At 44.2% G+C, this 17,757-nt stretch overlaps 1 protein-coding gene across 5 annotated transcripts in view; it reads left to right on the top strand.

Moving 5' to 3' along the window:
- The window catches only part of BMAL1 (basic helix-loop-helix ARNT like 1), a 573,964-nt gene extending 556,485 nt beyond the window's left edge, over nucleotides 1-17,479 (top strand). For 4 of the 5 annotated variants that reach the window (XM_069223570.1, XM_069223574.1, XM_069223572.1 and 1 more), the window contains one exon: nucleotides 16,855-17,479. In XM_069223570.1, coding sequence (XP_069079671.1) covers nucleotides 16,855-17,015 — 161 coding nt within the window. In that variant the 3' untranslated portion in view covers nucleotides 17,016-17,479. The remainder of the gene's footprint in view (nucleotides 1-16,854) is intronic. The other variant, XM_069223571.1, reaches the window with a different exon arrangement.
- Nucleotides 17,480-17,757: the final 278 nt, after the last annotated feature.

Raw genomic sequence — 17,757 nt, 5'->3', positions numbered from 1 at the left:
CATAGTCAATAGAAGGGCCTCTTTCAATCACATGTGTAACATCCACAAGTGGGTTGGCAGTAAGATGTTCATAGGCCTGTTTATCTGAGAGTTGTCTATTGATTTCTGCAATGTAGTACGATCTGTTCATAATGACAACATTGCCCCCTTTGTCAGCTTCCCTAATCACAATGTCTTTGTTGCTAGCCAACATTTTCAAAGCTGCCTGTTCCCTAGCACAGAGATTACTTTTATGACCTTTCCCTTTGACAGCATGTTTATCCTCCAACTGATATAAATCTGCAGTAACAGCTCTGTAAAATACATCAATGTGATTTTCAGGGAAGAGGATAGGGGTAAACGAAGATCTGGATTTGAGTCAGCTATCTATCTCCAAATTTCGTTCAATGTCACGATGCCCCAATATATCTTGTACAGATGGCGAAGATGAATCTTTATGTTCAGGAGACAAAATTAGTTGAATACCTCTTACTGTAATGACGTTCAATGCTGCAAAGGTCTTTGACAGAGTAAGTTGGCCTTTCCTGTGTGCAGTAATTAAGCAATACAGTTAAGTTCCTTTAGGTAATTAGGGCTGTCTATAGGAAACCATCAGCATGGATATTAATTATTGGGAACCTAAATAATCAAATTCATATACAGAGAGGAACACGGCAGGGGTGCCCCTTATCGCCACTACTTTTCAACTCATATATTGAACCCTTAGCTATTCGGTTGAGGGGTGACCAGAAGATTATCCCTTTTAAATATCATGAGTGGGTAAAAAAAGTGGTGTTATATGCAGACAACCTGATGATTTATACACAAAATTGTATAGGATCCTTTCCCGCCGTAGTAAATCTATAACTGATTTCGGGAGAGTATTTGGGTATTTAGCGAACCAACAAGGAACGGAACTAATGACCTGGAACACCCTTCCAATTAGCTCCCTGGAGAAAAATGAGATTAGATATTTAACGGTTCAGGTGGTAAAGGATTTGACTTGGATGGCCCAAGTAAACTTTAATAGGCGTTTGTCAGAAACTAGGTGCCTCATTTATGAGGCCTTAGCGGCACACTGCACCACCAGAGTGTCATTTCTTTTGACACTCCGGTGGTGCAGTGTGCCAGCTCATATTTACAAGGCCATGCAAGGCCACCTTGCGTGGCTTTTCATGGCCTTTAAAATATGTACCCCTTTCACGTATAACACTGTGTGAAATGGGTGTTGCTTGGGGTGTTCCCATGCACCACCCATAGAACCCAAAGGAATCTGACACATTCCCAGATTTACAAGTCTGGTAATGTGTCAGATTCCTGTGCCATCTCAGAGGTGGCGTAAGAATAATGCAACAGGGAGAAATATCTTTATTTCTCCCCATTATTTCCTCTATCTATGTGTGCTGCATTCTGTAGTCTACATAGAAAGAGGAAAACAGCTCTTGTGATAGTTGTGATAGGGACACCTTCCTGCAAAAAAAAAACAATCTTCCTCACCACACAGGCATTCTTGCACCATGGTGCAAGGCATCTGCATTGGCGCTAGGCAGCAAATTGTGCACTAGTGCAGAGGGAGATACAGTGCATTATTGTCCTTTCCCGTTGGCGCACGGCGGCGCAACTAGGCACTTGCTGCGCCGCCCTGCACCACAGGCCTCTTAAATGAGGCCCTAGGAGACTTGTGAATCTTTGGCCTGTCTCCCCCTTTCACTGCTTGACAGAGGTAACATAGTAAATGATACTACCAAAGTTTACTTTTATATTTAACACAAGCCCAATGGCATTTAAGACACAATGGTTTAACAAGCTCCAAATAGAGTGAATAGCTTTATCTGGGCTTATAAGGGGGCACGGATTGCCTGGAAAAAGCTGCATAAGCACAAAATAGATGGAGTGATTGCTTTGCCAGATTTCCAAATGTATTATTGAGCCTTCCAATTGAAAAACATAAGGCTACTATTAAGAGGTGACTTTCAACAGATTTCCCACCTCTATCAGGCTCTAACAAAAATTTGAAGGGAAAAGTGGCACATTTTAAATTTGAATTCAACCATCCAAAACTTTTTAAGATGATTAGGCTAAAGACTTTGAAGGCTGCTTGGAAAGCATGGATGCAGAGTAGGAGAGTGCTGAAAAATCCCTACTATGGTGATTTTGCCCTGATATGGAATTCCCCCGGCATGCCAGAATGTTTACAGGACGTATTAGCTAGACCTTTAGGGGCAGTGAAATCACAAAGTGGAGACAACTGCGAGAAGAGGGAACTTTGATAAATTGGGACACCATTACGGCTCATGGGAGTGAAGCTCTCCAAGTTCAAATATTACCAGTTAGCTAGTTGGGCAGGAGCGCAACGAGACTTTGGGGTTAGAGACACTGATAAGGAAGAAAAACTGCAGAGTGCGTCTCTGAAGAAGAAAGAAGTGTCCAAATGGTATTGTAAGTTGGTACAGGGGGAGTACGGGTCACCAACATTGCCAGAGGAAAAACGGAGCTCAGATCTGCCGGTGCTGGAGGTAACAAGCTTGTGGCAAAGATCAATGTCTACACTTAGGACCTCAGTCAAGTCTTCTCCCTCAAGGAGAAATCATTTATTTACAGTTCGCAGAGCATACTGGTACCTGAAGAGATTGCTGAAGTTGGTAGGATAGAGGACAAGGTGCTGCCCCAAGTGTGGCCTAGAGAAGGCAGATGGCATACACTTATTCTGTCAGTGTCTGAACATCCTACTCTTCTGTCAAGAAGTGGGTAAGATCTTAACAGGTACATTGAAAAGAGAGATTAAGTTTGTTGCACAGCCAAACTTTCAGCAGCTACTTGCATCTCGCTAGTATGATGATTCCCTGGCCGGAGGAGGCGTCATTGGGTGGTCAAGATGCTGACATGTGTCGTCATAGGACTTCTTTTCCCTGTTTTCTCTGTGTGCTATCTAGCTCCGAACGGCACCTTTGGCCTCTTAATCAGAAAATACATTTATTTACCATCCTGTGACGTACATGAGGTTATTTTTCTACTGCTTCTTGCCTCTCCAAACATCGACAGGGCGGACTTGCATATGCAGGGACTACCACCACCAACTATTGTTGAGTGGGTGATATTACCGTGGGTCCTTGTTAAATACAATACTCTGCATATATGATGGAAATGTTTAAAAACGCATATTGTAATTAATTTTTCATGCAGTGATGATATAATAGATTATGGATTTTATTGTTAATAAATTGTTAATTTTTAAAAGTAAAAAAACATTGGACCAACCCTGAATTGTATTCAGTAAGTCCCTTCTTTTGATGGCACAGACAAGATAAAATACCAGGAAAAATTTGCAAACGTGCAGTATTAAGAGGCTACTGAGTGTTACTCCTTATTTTTCCAAATGAAGATCTAACACTCAGTAGACAGAAATAACTTCCACTGTATATTACTTCCTGGAAGTCTAAAATAGCACCTTATTGGCCCAGGTAGCAGGGGAGCAGGAGCGGGAGAGAGCGAAAGCAAGAGAGATCTATTAGTAACCCAGAAAACCCTTAAAGGCTTTTAATGAGGTCAACACATTTCGCTTTGTGTTCGGAAAAAACAGTCTGTACAGTCACAGTCCACATCAGGATTCCGAGAGAGAGAAAAAACAGTTATTTTATCTGCTTCATCACACGAGAAAACATGCAGCTATCTCCCACGACAAGACTGTGCAGGATGAAACAGACAGGCAGCAGAGCACGTACATTATTTGGGTAGCGTTCGACCAAGATAATCTAGGTATCGATGTTCTCGTGCCTGAAAACGATACCAATCGCTTACCCATTTTTTGTGTGCTGGATCATATCTACTTCCTCAATCAACAACAAATTAATCACTTCCAGCATAGTCAAGTCCTTCACTTGAATAAGGCACAGAGTGGAGTGTGAACTACCACAATGCGGTTAGTAATTGTGATCTGTTTACGTAGCATCCTTCAATCTGCCCATCGAGAAGTGAGGTTGGCAAACAAAAGCACATGAGAGATGGAAGAAAGTGGAGAGCAGTGGGGGGTAAAAGCACACAACATAGAGAACAGCTGGAAACACATGCTCTCTCTCCTGAAGTACTTCACAATAAAAGAAAAGCTTGTGGAAATCTAGAATCACCCAATCGAAGAGGTGATAAACATGCTTTGCTGCAGGGGAGGACAAACAGGAGATGTACTGGATAAAACAAATAAACCATTGAACAGTAAGCAAGAAAATAAAATTGACAAAAAGGCAATGGAAAGCAGTGAGCGGAGTTGCACTTTCCAGATCAGTTACCAACATGTCCACAAATATGTTTTTCACAGCCATACAGCAGACTTCACCTAACTAGCCAAGGCACGCTGCAGGAGCGGCTCACGGCAAGTTAAAGGGGTGGGGCAGGGGGAATTAAAATAAAATTTGAAAAGAAAAAAAAACGCTTATCTCGTCCTCCACGCACCGCTCCTCTGTCCCTCGTCGACTGCAGGCACAGTCTCCCAACCTGCCCTGCGGCCAGTCCTGACGCTGCTCAAAGCAGCATCTAGATTGGTTTGAGAGAGCCTACAGGACTAATTACTTTTACTGCAGCCCTCAAAGCTATCAGGGAGTAAACTGGAAGGATGAGGCACACGGGTGCACAGTGTGCTTTACATTCTATGTGTTGTACAAATAAACTGAACACGGCGAGAGACAGGAATAGCCAGCGGCATCCCCTCTGCTATGGTGTAGGAGCGTCACCCCGCCAGCAACAGCAGATACAAACCTTTAAAAATAAAATGATACTAAACTGTTTATTATTGTTTTATTTTTAAAGCAGCGGGCCATGGGGGATGACAGGCATGGAGTGGTAGTGCTGTGTACTCCCCTCAGTGCGCATGTGTGTGTGGTCGGCCATCTCTGGCTATATAGTGAATCCCACAAAGCATTCTGCTGTGGTGAGGAGTGAGGCAGCAGGGCTCACTGCAACATCATGGAGACCCTCTGGGCGCTCTGCAATGGTGAGGAGGTGCCTGGCATGAGAAAGAGGTGCTGCCAGGCTAGTGTGCAGAGTAGAGAGGCCTTGCAGGAATACGAGTGGTAACTCGACTGAAATCAAGCTATGAGCATGATGTCATTAAGAACTAAAAATAAAATAAAACATGAGTTTTTTTTAAGTAGGAGGAGGGAACAGAATGAACACAAGAGAGGGCATGGGAATGCTGAAGCAACATTGGAGGAGATGGCGGGGTATGGAAGCAACATGGGGGACGGTGTTTGTAAGGGGGGCACAGAAGCAACACAGGTTGTGGAAAGTAAAACGGAAGGCGGGGTGGAAGGGTTAGCAACAAGAAGGGGAGAGTGGGGAGGGCACGGGTGGGGAAAAACAATGGGAAGAAGCATCATGGAATGCAGGGAAGAGAAGTACACGGTGGAGATAGGTCGAAAACACATGCACTCTCATGGAGTGTTTCACACAAAAGAAAAAACAGCGCTTGAAAAGCAAGCAGTGGAATAGAGATGCCAACCAATCAAGAGATGGTAAAGAGGCAATCCTCCATTGGAGGGACAAACACTTGATGGTGTCCCAGCTTGTCTAATAAGCAAGCAAATGAAAAAGACAGGAAAGACAACCAATGATAAGCAATGGTAAGGCCCCAAGCCCCTCTATATTCCTGGTAAGCCACTATATGTCTCACAGCCAACAAACAGTGCAGGCATTGTTTAGTAGATTCTACCCCATAAAAAATAAACAGCTAGCTCAAATTATAATTCTTCTCACCAGAGATAGCTGGTGTGTCATAATGTTGATCTGCAGTCATCTTCAATATAGAGAATACTGATCTAATCCAGCAGGATTAGCGTGATGGGCAACCATGATGTGTGCTGTCGTTATATAATGAAACCAGTCATCTTTTTAGAAGAAGAAAATGATTACAGCAAATAGCAACATAGTATGATGGAGGGTTTCCTCTTGCGTGCTGTTGCGTAAATATGTTAAATGAGGGGAAAACCCATTGTCCATTAAAAGGAGTGCAATTCAAGCACTCCTTTGCCAGAATCACACAATTTCCGCTCAACCAAATGCAGCACTCAAAATAACCAACATGTGGGTAATTCCCCCCCCAAAAAACCTCATCAGTAGTGGTGCTTAAAGCTCTTTTTCTGTTGATCGGATAGAGTCTGGCTACTACTGCACTGTTAAGCCAGGCGTATGAAGTGTTCTAAGATCATGTACAGCTGAGGAGATATATTAATGGTTAATGAATATCAACAATTAACATGATGGTATGATGGAAAACTTTGTTTTCACTTGATGTAAGCAAGTGTTTGCAAGCAGCCCACTGTTTACCTAGCATAATCATGGAATAGAATATATATTCCAACTGATAAACTTTCAACATTGATCTTTTGTTTGGTTCTAAAGTTTTAGATGTTGTTCTCTTCTGAATAAGTATCTCAATGCTATCACTGTTAAATGTGTCTAAGTAGCTTTCTCTCTGCAAAACCAGTTTGTACCTGAGAGCAACTGAGATTTCCATTTTCAACAATATAACTATCATGTAGTCAGAATTTTGACAATTCACTGAATACAAACATACATTCCTTCTGGGTGCTCAACCCCTTAAACCATCTTATCTAGTAGATATGTCTAGCCTCAGATTCCTTCCCTTAGAATAATCACCCGGCATCAGACTGGATCCAGAAATTCTTGAGCAGTACCCTTGTGTGCCTGCAGATGGCATCATTCAGCTCTGTGTCCATGGCATCGTCAGCGAAGGAAGTGATGTAAGCAGTGATTATATAGGTTGAATACCAGTGTGCCGACATCAGTTCTTTTCTTTCTTCACCATTCATTACAGATCCGGATATAGTCAGTCGATTTTTGACTGAAGTTTTTCTACATTTCGTCAAAGCTATTTTAAAAAATGTTTTCACCTGGTGTGTTAGGAATGTTCCCTGAAAAAGCAACATGTTTCAAAAGCTGTGGTCCTGTCACAGGCAGATTTCTGTGATAGTCCCACACTTGGTTCGTGGTACTCGGAGCAGGATCACGACTCCAAGGCCTGTAAGTACTACTGCACCATGAATTTGAAGGTGCTGCAGGAATGTTCCCTCAAGCTCCTTGCCTTAGGACTACCTAGTGACACTCTTGATCCCGGCCAAATGAAGATCCCAGGACTCCAGATGATTGTTGTCCGAGTCCAAGTCATCAGGTAAGTCCCACAAGCGTAAGAAGTGTAAGAAGTTGAATCACTTTGACTTCACCGCTCCAGACCGAGTCCTCGCATGAGGCACAGGAACCATGACACCACTCGGGGACTTGCTCCACCACGAAGCCTGTGCCTTAGTCTACTCCGATTCTCCCAGAGTTCCAATTAGCCAGAGCAATCCTTGTTGGACTTTTTTGCTTATGCAGGGTCATCCCCAATCTTTTTGCCTCCGATTTTTTCTGACTTGTTGCTGTTGGCTTTTGAACTCTGAGCTCTTTACCACTGCTAACCAGTGCTAAGGTGCATATGCTCTCTGTGTAAATTGTATGTAATTGGTTTATCCATGACTGGCATATTTGATTTACTAGTAAGTCCCTAGTAAAGTGCACTACAGGTGCCAGGGCCTGTAAATCAAATGCTACTAGTGGGCCTACAGCACTGGTTGCGCCACCCACACAAGTAGCTCTGTAATCATGTCTCAGACCTGCCATTGCAGTGTCTGTGTGTGCAGTTTTAACTGTAAATTCGACTTGGCAAGTGTACCCACTTGCCAGGCCTAAACCTTCCCTTTTCTTACATTTCAGACACCCCTAAGGTAGGCCCTAGGTAGCCCCAAGGGCAGGGTGCAGTGTATGGTTAAGGTAGGACATATAGTAATGTGTTTTATATGTCCTGACAGTGAAATATTGCTAAATTCGTTTTTCACTGTTGCAAGGCCTGTCCCTCTCATAGGTTAACATGAGGGCTACCTTTAAATCGGATTAAAGTGTAGATTCCCTTTGGGAGCGGATGGACATTTGGAGTTTGGGGTCTCTGAGCTCACAATTTAAAAATACATCTTTTAGTAAAGTTGATTTTAAGATTGTGTGTTTGAAAAGGCCACTTTTAGAAGGTGAGCATTTTCTTGCTTAAACCATTTCTGTGACTCTCCCTGTTTGTGGATTCCCTGTCTGGGTCAGTTTGACAGTTGGGCAGGTTGCACCTCACACTAGACAGTCACACAAAGGGAGCCGGAGTGTAGCCTGCATATCCTGATGAACCATTTGTGCTAGAAGGGAGGGAAGGAGTGGTCACACAATGCAGTCTTCAACCCCCTGGTGAGTATCTGGGGCCTGGCCTGGGCAATTCAGGATTTCACATTCAACAGAGACTTTACTTTGAAGTAGTCCTACTTCAAAGGAGAAATTGGGTATAAGAAGGGCACCCAAAACCACAGACTTTAGATACCCTTCTGGAAACAAGAGGAACCTCTGCCTGGAGAAGAGCTGAAGAGCTGAGGAAGAAGAGCTGCCCTGCCTGTGACTGTGCTTTGTGGAGCTATCCAGCAGTTGCTGCTTCTGCCAGAGTAAGAGGGCAAAGACTGGACTTTGTGTGCCTTCTATCTTGAGAAGAACTCTCCAAGGGCTTGATTTAGAGCTTGCCTCCTGTTGTTTGAAGTCTCAGGGACAGCAAAGACTTCTCTCTGCCAGCACCTGGAGTCTCTTGAAAGACTCCTACTCTGCCCTGTGGTGCCCATCCAGTTCCTGGGACCCTGAAAGGAGAAACTGGCAGCCTAAAGAAAAGGAAATCCACGCACAGAGCGCCGTGCGGGGAAAAGATCGACGCAACTCCAATCTGCAGCTGAAAATCGATGCTCGCCGGAAAGGCGACTGAAGAATCGACTCACAGAGCAGGAGAAATGACGTGCAGCATCGCTGACAGAGACTCGGAGATTGAAACCTGCGATGCGTGGTTTTTGAATCATCGTGCAGCTGGATTTCTGACGCAAGTACCGATGGGCGTGTAAAAACAACGCAAGGCCTGCCCGGAACTTATAGTGCTAACCGGATCGACGCATCTCTCTCCTGCGGAGAGAAGGAACGCGCGCCCTGACCAGACAAAAGGAGAAACTACGCAATGTCCCACTCGTAAGTGGAATTGACGCATCGCAAGCCCTTTTTGATGCACACCCGTCTGTGTGGGGTTATTCTTGATGCATCCAAGGTACATTTTCACATTAACAGTGTGTGCGTGTGTGTGTGTGTGTTTAAAACTACTTAAAGACTCTTTTTGATAACTTGACTTGTGTGTTGTGGATTTTTGTTGTTTTGGTCTTGTTTTGTTTAGATAAATATTTCCTATTTTTCTAAACCTGTGTCATTTTGTAGTGTTTCCATTAAGTTACTGTGTGTTAATGTGTGTTGGTACAAATACTTTACACCTATCACTCTGAAGTTAAGCCTACTGCTCTGCCAAGCTACCAAGGGGGTAAACAGAGGTTAGCTGAGGGTGATTTTCTTTTACCCCGACTAGAGTGAGGGTCATTGCTTGAACAAGAGGTAACCTGACTGTCAACCAAAGACACCATTTCTAACAAACCTCACCCAACTCTGAGTTTTATGAAGCCATGCCACTCATATTTCAGCAGTCCGACTCCTCTGGAGTGCCTTTGGGTCCTATGGGCTCAGGAGGGCCCTCCATTGGATTCTTGTTGGTTGGTCCGACTTGGTACCAGTTGGGCCCCATGGATCCGGTACTGTATCCGGAGCTACTCCACCCCTGAGACCATAACTTTCTCAGGAGACTGTTTCAGTGCTGTTGTTACCGGTGCCACCGATGTCCCATGGTGGCACCAACCTCATTGTCATTCTTAACTCTATTATAGAGCCTGATCAGCATCGCCTGAGGCAGAATCAAGCACCGGCCAGTACCATACCTTCAGGGCTGAAGCCAGTGTCTCAGTGACAGTCTAGATAAAGGTCTTGACAGAGGTGCATCAGCCAGGCTTCCCCCCACGGAACTTCTCCTCCCATTCAATGAAGCAGTCACAGATGTCCTGATTGAGGCCTAGTCAAAGCCCTGCACAGGGGCTCCTTTGTGGAGGACAGTTTCTCACTGCCATTGCCCCGGTCCTTGGAACCCCAGTTTCCTCACAAAGCAACCCACACCGGAGAGATTGGCGTTCAAAGCTTCCACCTTCCGAGTTAACCATGGTGTGTTCCCTGCCACTCCTTCAGAAACAGAATCCAAAAGACTGAACACATTTGGGAAAAGGATGTTCTCTTCCGCCAGCCTAAAACACGGGTCGGTGAAGGCTGCATGTTTTTTTACCTGATACACCCACACTGGGTGGGATTCGGTTGCTCAAGTTCTGCCCATGGTCTTGGAGGAACCCCGACTCATGCTCACACAATCTATTGCTAGTGGTCAAGATGCAGCATAGTTCACCTTCCAATGTGGGTGTGATACGACCAACTCGCAAGGCAAAACAATTGCATCATCAGTGGCACTTAGATGTTATTCCTAGTTGAGAACCACTATCTTTTCAGAGGATATTCAGGCTTCCCTGATGGACAGGCCCTTTGATGGCTCTTGGCTCTTTGACAAATCAGCACTGTAGCACTTTAAAAACTGCAGGGCTACAGTCAAATATTTGGGCCTATACATTGCTCCCTATCAACACCCCTTCCGTCGTTACGGTAGGGGTTATCAACCACATCCTTTCCCGCCCTGCCACCAAGGCACCAGGCTTCCCAGCCTTTTCCTGGCCACAGACTCAGTTCCCACAAACAGGCACCAGGCTTCAAAGTATTTTCCAGACCATAGACTCAGTTCCCACAAACCACTTGAGACCACTAACCAAGCCTCTTTAGTTTGCCCTTATACAAGCACGAGCACCCAGATGGAGGCAGGATTTGCCATCACCTGCCCCACTGGCAGTCCGTAGCAAGTAGATTCTTCAAATCATCAAGAGTTGCTCCTCCATCCCCTATCTGAAACTTCCCCGCCCCCAACCCGCCACCCATGTCTACTTCACAGAACCAGGTGAAAGAAGGCCATCTCTCCTTGCCCTGTCAGGAAGTACTGTGTCTTAATATCAAAGGAGCCATCAAGCGGGTGCTGGCATCAGAAGTAAGTTGTGGTTGGTAGTCCTTCTACTTTCTGGTGCCCAAAAAAGACTGAGGCATCTGTCATATTCTAGACCTGCACCTTCTCAACTTCTTCCTGAAGAAGACGTTCAAGATGATCATGTTAGCCAAGGTCATGTCTTCCCTCGACCCGGGAGACTGGGTGGTAGCACGTGATTTGCAGGTTGCCTATTTCCACATTCCCGTTCTGCCTTCCCACAGGCATTACTTGGGGATCATGGTGAGCTATGAGCACTTACTCCCCTTTGGCTTTACCAGCACCCATCAGGTGTTCACCAAGGTGATGGCAGTGATTGCATCACATCTGCAGAGGTCAGGGGTTCCAGTCTTCCGCTACCTAGAAGATTGGCTGTTGAAGGTAGACTCACCTCAGGAAGTTGTCGCCCATCTCCAGACTACGGTGGAACTCCTGCACTTGCTGGGAATTAATATCAACGTGCTGAAGTCACTCCTGACACTCTCTCAGACACTCCCTTTCATCAGCATTGTTCTGGACACTGTGCAGTTTTGGGCCTACACTTCCAAATGGCGAGTTCAGGATATTCAGGCTATGATTCCAATGTTTCTGGATTTCGGAGAGACTGACTTTGAGGCTGTTGGCCCACATGGCCTCGTTTATCCTGCTGGTAATACATGTTCATTGGCTAATGAGGGCTCTGCAGTGGTACCTGAAGTTCCAGTGGGCACAGTATCTGGGGAATCTCTCCGACATGATCCAGATCTCAGAGGGAACTGCAAAAGACTACAGTGGTGGCTGATAAACTGCTATTGAGTCTGAGGCAGACCCCTCTCCCTTCCCCACCCTGGGTTGACTGTAGTGACAGATGTGTCACTTATGAGCTGGGGGCAGACTTCTGTGAGAGGTGGAGATCAGAGGCCTCTGGTTGCCAGTGTAGTCACAACTCAATATCAGCCTGCCAGAACTGCGGGCAATACGACTGGCATTAAAAGCCTTTCCTCTGTGTATTTAGGGAAGGCTTGTTCCGGTGTCCATGGACAGCACCACTGCTATATGGTACTGCAAAAGACAGGGAGGAGTGGGATCATGGATCTTGTGTCAAGAGGCCCTGCATCTCTGGACATGGTTGGACCATCAGGGCATTTCCTTGGTGTTTGAAAAACTGGTGAGCTTTCTCAATGCCAGAGCAGACAAACTCAATTGTTGATGGATTAGAAATCACAAATGGCATCTCCATCCAGAGGTATTGCAAGGTCTTGTCCAAGACTAGGGAGAATCTTGTTTTAGATCTGTTCGAGAATGCGCAATGTCAGCAGTTCAGCATGCTGGAGACCATGTACGTCTCAAGTGGAGCTCAGGCCTCCTGCATGACTTTCTCACAATTCTCATCCAGATCCTCAGGAACAACCGTGCCCAAATCATTTTTGTGGCTCTGGACTGGGCACAGAGTTTGGTATTCGTACTCCTGAGCATGAGCATCAGTCCTCCGAGCAGGCTGCCCCTCTGGGAGGATCTTCAGTCACAGCACAAGGGCAAGATCTTGCAGCTTTCTCATGTGTACGCCCTTTGAGCCAATGCGCATCTGTCCACTACAGATTTCCTGGTGACCATAACATCAGCCAGGATGTTCAGTGAACTGCAAGCACTCTCGGTGCATCCTCCATACCCTGTACACAACATTCCACCCAATCTATTTCTGAGAACCTGTGCTTCCTTCAAAAGGTAGTGAAACCACTCCATGTAGGGCAAAATATCACCTTGCCTATATTTTTTGTTCCGCCTCATCAATCAAAGAGAAGAGGAGAAACTGCATTATCCGGACCACAAAAAGAGCATTGTCGTTTTACATTGATCATACTAGAGAGTTCTGGATGGACAATAAACTGTTTGTTGCGTACGTTTGGGCCGAGAAAGGGAAGGCTCTGTAGAAATGAACCATCTCACAATGGACAGTGCTCTACATAAACATTTGCTACATTTGGCCAAGAAGCAACTCCCTCCGGGTTTGCATTCTCATTTCACCAGTGCCGGGGCTGTAACCATTACATTAGCTCATGGAGTCCCTGTCCCTGATATCTGCCAGGCACCAACGTGGGGGCCATTGCACATGTCCACTAAGTACTACTGCCTGTACGTAAGGTCCTTCATTTGCCCTTTAGGTCCTGAAGGAATTTTTGGTCTAATCTTTTCGCAGTCCCATCTCCAGGGTGATATTGTTTGGTATCTATTCTAAGGTAAGGAATCTACAACTAGAAGTCTCTTTCAGATGGAGAAGTTACTTACCTATGGTAACAGTTTATCTGGTAGAGACTCCATCTAGCCACAGATTCCTTACTGAACCTCCCAAAACCACAGTGCCTAATACTACTATAATGATTTTTTTATATTCAAGCCTTTGTCTAAAGTTTGCTTTGATTCTGTTGAGTCTTTGTTATTAATTGGGGGAGGACAGCAGCTTATCTTTTGTAGATGTATCTATTTTCTAAGATCAAGGCAATTCTCTGCATGCTGGACAGAGCCCACCCCAAACATAGTAGCAGTTTCTAATCTTATGATTTGCAGATTCTGTCATGTGCACCACTTTGTTTGCCTCAGTGTTACTTGTCACTTCAATTTTTGTAAAGTTTGTTAAAAAAAAATCAGAGGAGGATTTGGGGGGCAGGGGAAAGTCAACAGCAATTAGGTATATTGTCCCATGCACCAGTGTTGCCTGAGCCAGACAGAATGCCTTTCTGGCAACAACGGAAATTGTGAAAAAAGCAGCCATAAGAAACACAATTAGCAGGACGTAGTTAAACCTTGTAAAAGATTGGGGTATTAGTTGAGAGGGGTGAGAGCCCCTTGCAGTTAATAAACACAAACCCTGTCTGAGTGAATCACAAAAGTCAGTAACTAAATCTCTGCTTAATCCTCTGGTAGCCTGACACAAAGCAGTCAGGCTTCACTTAGAGGCAATTTGTTAAGTATTTATAAAGCACTCAAACAGTAATAAAGTGAAAATGCATCCCAAGAATAATCCCAAACCAAGTTAGAAATATAGAGGATACTTAATAAATAAATGCATCATAACGATAAAAAGCCAGTCAGTAGGACGGGTTATGAGTTTTAATGTTTAAGCAAAATTAACAACAAAAAGACCCAAAGTGCCAACTGCTGGTATTGGGTTGTGTCAGTCACAAGTTCAGGCCAACTGTTTTGGTGCTGTAGTCAGGCATGGAACCAGATGTGGCCCACTGGGAGATTTCACCTTTTAACCTTGGTGCTGGGGCTGTGCGGTGCTGCAATGTGACGCTCTGTTTCAGATCCGATAAAGCAGTTGATCACGAGCTGTGAGGAGCTGTGATGCTAGTCCCTGCCCCAAGCTGTGTTGAATGCAGTGAAGCAGCTGATCAGGTGCTGTGGTACGAGGGCCTGCGATGGTTCATGTGAAGCCACCAATTAGGAGCTTTGAGGTGCTGCAGTGCGAGGCCCTGCTTCAGTCTGTGCTGCTGTGCATTGGGCCCAGTGTAGCTGCCAGTCAGGAGCTACAAGATGCTGCCATGCAAGACCCTGTATCAGATCCAGTGAAACCTTCAATTGCGCAATTTGACTCCATCCAAGGGTTCAGGACCTAGAAGACAGCACTGAGGAGGGAGGGGGTGCCAGGACTCAGTTCCACAGAAGCCAGCAGAAGGAACCAAGTCAGTCCAATTGGGAAGCAGAAAAGGCTTCAGGAAGTTTTTCGTGAGCCTGTAGCTCATATAAGGAATCAAGTTCCCAGCTGGGAAGCAGAAAAGGCTTCAGGAAGTTTGGCAAAGAGTCAGCCAACTGACCCTTGGAGTCACTTCTGGGGTTCTTGGATTCAAGGCAAGCATGTCCAGCCTTTATTTTTCAGACAGCAGAGCAGTTTTTCTCCTGGATCTTATGCAGATCCAGGAGTGTTCTGATGAGAGGTTCTGAGGGGTGCCACTTTTATATCCAGCCCCAGCCTGCGTGAGTGGGCCCCTCTAGCCATCCCTCAACTGGTTCTGGCCTTTTTCCTGGGTTTGGCTCCAAATTGTCTAGGGTGACATTGCACAGGCAGGCCTAGCTGTCAGCTGTATTTCCTAGTGACAGGGCAGGCAGCTTCAGAAGTCAGGAAATTGGTGGGCATAGCCCAAGGCTACTCTTTGAATCTCAGAAAGGGGTGAGTACATCCCTAAGCCATCCTGCTCAGGCAAAAAACAACTCACCCCCCCCCCCCCCCCCCCCCACATCCAAGACCCTTTTGTCACCCTCCTGGAGGGAATACATATCAGTCCACAGGTGAGCTATTACTAGTCATGTGGCACTGGCAGGCAGGCACAAAGTGGCACTTTCAGAATAGTAACTTAAAATCCGGCTTTATCATTAAAGAGGATTTTAAAATAAAATTGAAATGAGTGGAAGAAGTATTTCTCTATCTGCTCCCAAACTAAAGTTATCACTTAATAAGTATGATAAGGTAACCCAGTTTTAGTCTATGGGAAAGGTGGCCTTGCTACAGTGAAAAACTAAAGTATGACTTTCTCACTATCAGAATATATAAAACTTAATTACACATGTCGTACTTTTTAAATGACATGCACTTTGCCCTTTGTAACTTTAGCACCTACCCAGGTCATTGTGGCAATTTAAAAATGTGCCACAGGCTGCAGTGGCAGGACTGAGACATGCTTTGAAGTGCTACTTTAGTGGGTGGCACAATGAGTGCTGCAGACCACTTGTAGCATTTAATTTACAGGCCCTGGGTACATGTAGTGCCATTTAATAGGGACCTATAAGTAAATTAAATGTGCCAATTACGTTTATACAAATGTTACCATGTCTGAGGGACATAGCCTAAGCAGTTTACCACTGTTTAGCAGGGGTGAAGCAAACAGAGAGCTAATGGCAACAAAAACGGGCACAGCGAAAACAGGGTAATGAAGGTAAAAAGTCTGGGGGAATACAACACCAAAGTTGTCAGGTCTAACACACCTTACCTCTTGTACAAAGGTAAAGAAGGATTAGATAGAGATGTCTGGTAATTAAGAAATGTGCAGTTTTGCAGTTGTTCCCAAACATTTTAGAAACACAGCCCAGTTTTTAGAGCAAAAAACTTTCACAACTCACTTAGCTTTAATGGACTTGTGGTGGGCAATTTGTTTATGTAACTAAAGCATTGTGTGCAGCACATTTTCCATTCAAATGGCCACTAAGTTTTCACAGACATACTGCTTTACTAATAAAACCGTATTGCACACTAAGATTAATGTGTGGAAATTGTATTTTAGTTTCAGTGAACATTTATCATTTGTGCAGCAAGTAAAGAGTCTTGATTTGTTTTGATCCTTTTAAAATCGTTGTTTCCATCACACTTCAGAATGACAGTAAAATGTGTGACTTTCTGCTTTACTAACTGCTGAATGTGTACAGTTAATTTACAAGGTATTTATATTTTGTTGCGTTATCAAGAAATTACATCCTACAGCCTTTCCTTACACTCTCCCTGTACACGGCAAGATAGTCACATAATTTACTTTTCTTTTTCTGACTGCAAAGTGAGAGGAGTTTTTAAACAACAATCCCCATCTTTGAAAAACCAGCTATTTGTTGGAAGGCATAGCCTGATATTTGACCTCTGTCTTTGAAGTATTACAAATGTGACAAGATAAATTCAAAATTTCAAGGCATTTTTATTTATTGCTTGGACTCTCGCGACCCACCAAAAACCTGCTTGCAACCCGCAGTTTAGGAAACAATGGCACAGAGAAAGATGCTTGATTTTTGTCAGGCATGTTATGTTTTATCAATATGGTATGCACCAATTAATGCTATTGTTTTTTTTACAGGTGAGAACTCTCATATGGGTATGGACATGATTGATAACGACCAAGGTTCAAGCAGCCCCAGCAATGATGAAGCTGCCATGGCGGTTATAATGAGTCTTTTGGAAGCAGATGCAGGATTGGGTGGCCCTGTGGATTTTAGTGACTTACCGTGGCCATTATGAAGCCCATATTCTGCTTACGGAACGTTTTCTCTATCGAAGTGCATTAATGGGCGGAGAAAATATGCGAACCTGTAGGGTTGCAAGACCTATGCTTTTATGTACAAATTTCATAAAAGCCATATCGAAGCACACAAATCAGCATAATGTGTGCGATTTCAGGCAAAGTGGAAAAAACTTGCTCCAGTGTTCATGTTCACGAGATTAGTTGTGAATAGCTGTCATAAATTATATATTTTGTTTGTGTTCTTTTTTTAATCACTGCGCCAACAAACACTGTTATCATCTGTAGCTTTTATACGCAAATGGTCTTTTCAGAGGTCTGTTTTTACACTGCAAAATCCTTGTGGATACTTCTAATATTGTACCATAAAACTGTTTATTTCTTGTACGTATACTTTCTTATAAATATGGTAAAAGTGTTACGTATTAGTTAAATATTTTTCAATAAAAAGGTTTCAAATTTACCTTTATTCTCTTGCTGTTTTTTCAATATGTACGCTTTAAGTAGAAATGTAACGTTATGGGTATTACTACTTCCCCTCAATGTACTATATTTATCACCATCAAAGCTTTGCAAAGGGGGCATTGTCGTTCCAAGATTTAATAGAAAGACAACTTTGGGCAACTTTAACGCCGACATCCACACACCAGTTAGCATAAGAAATATTTGTTATATAAAGACCAGTTAAAGATTTAGGGTGCAATGCTAAACAGTCCTCCTGTTGCTACCATGTGTTGAACA

Source organism: Pleurodeles waltl, chromosome 3_1, assembly GCF_031143425.1.
Source record: "Pleurodeles waltl isolate 20211129_DDA chromosome 3_1, aPleWal1.hap1.20221129, whole genome shotgun sequence".
NCBI classification, from domain to species: domain Eukaryota; kingdom Metazoa; phylum Chordata; class Amphibia; order Caudata; family Salamandridae; genus Pleurodeles; species Pleurodeles waltl.
The sequence above is the reverse complement of the archived record's forward strand: the minus strand, read 5'-3'. Positions and strand labels throughout refer to the sequence as shown.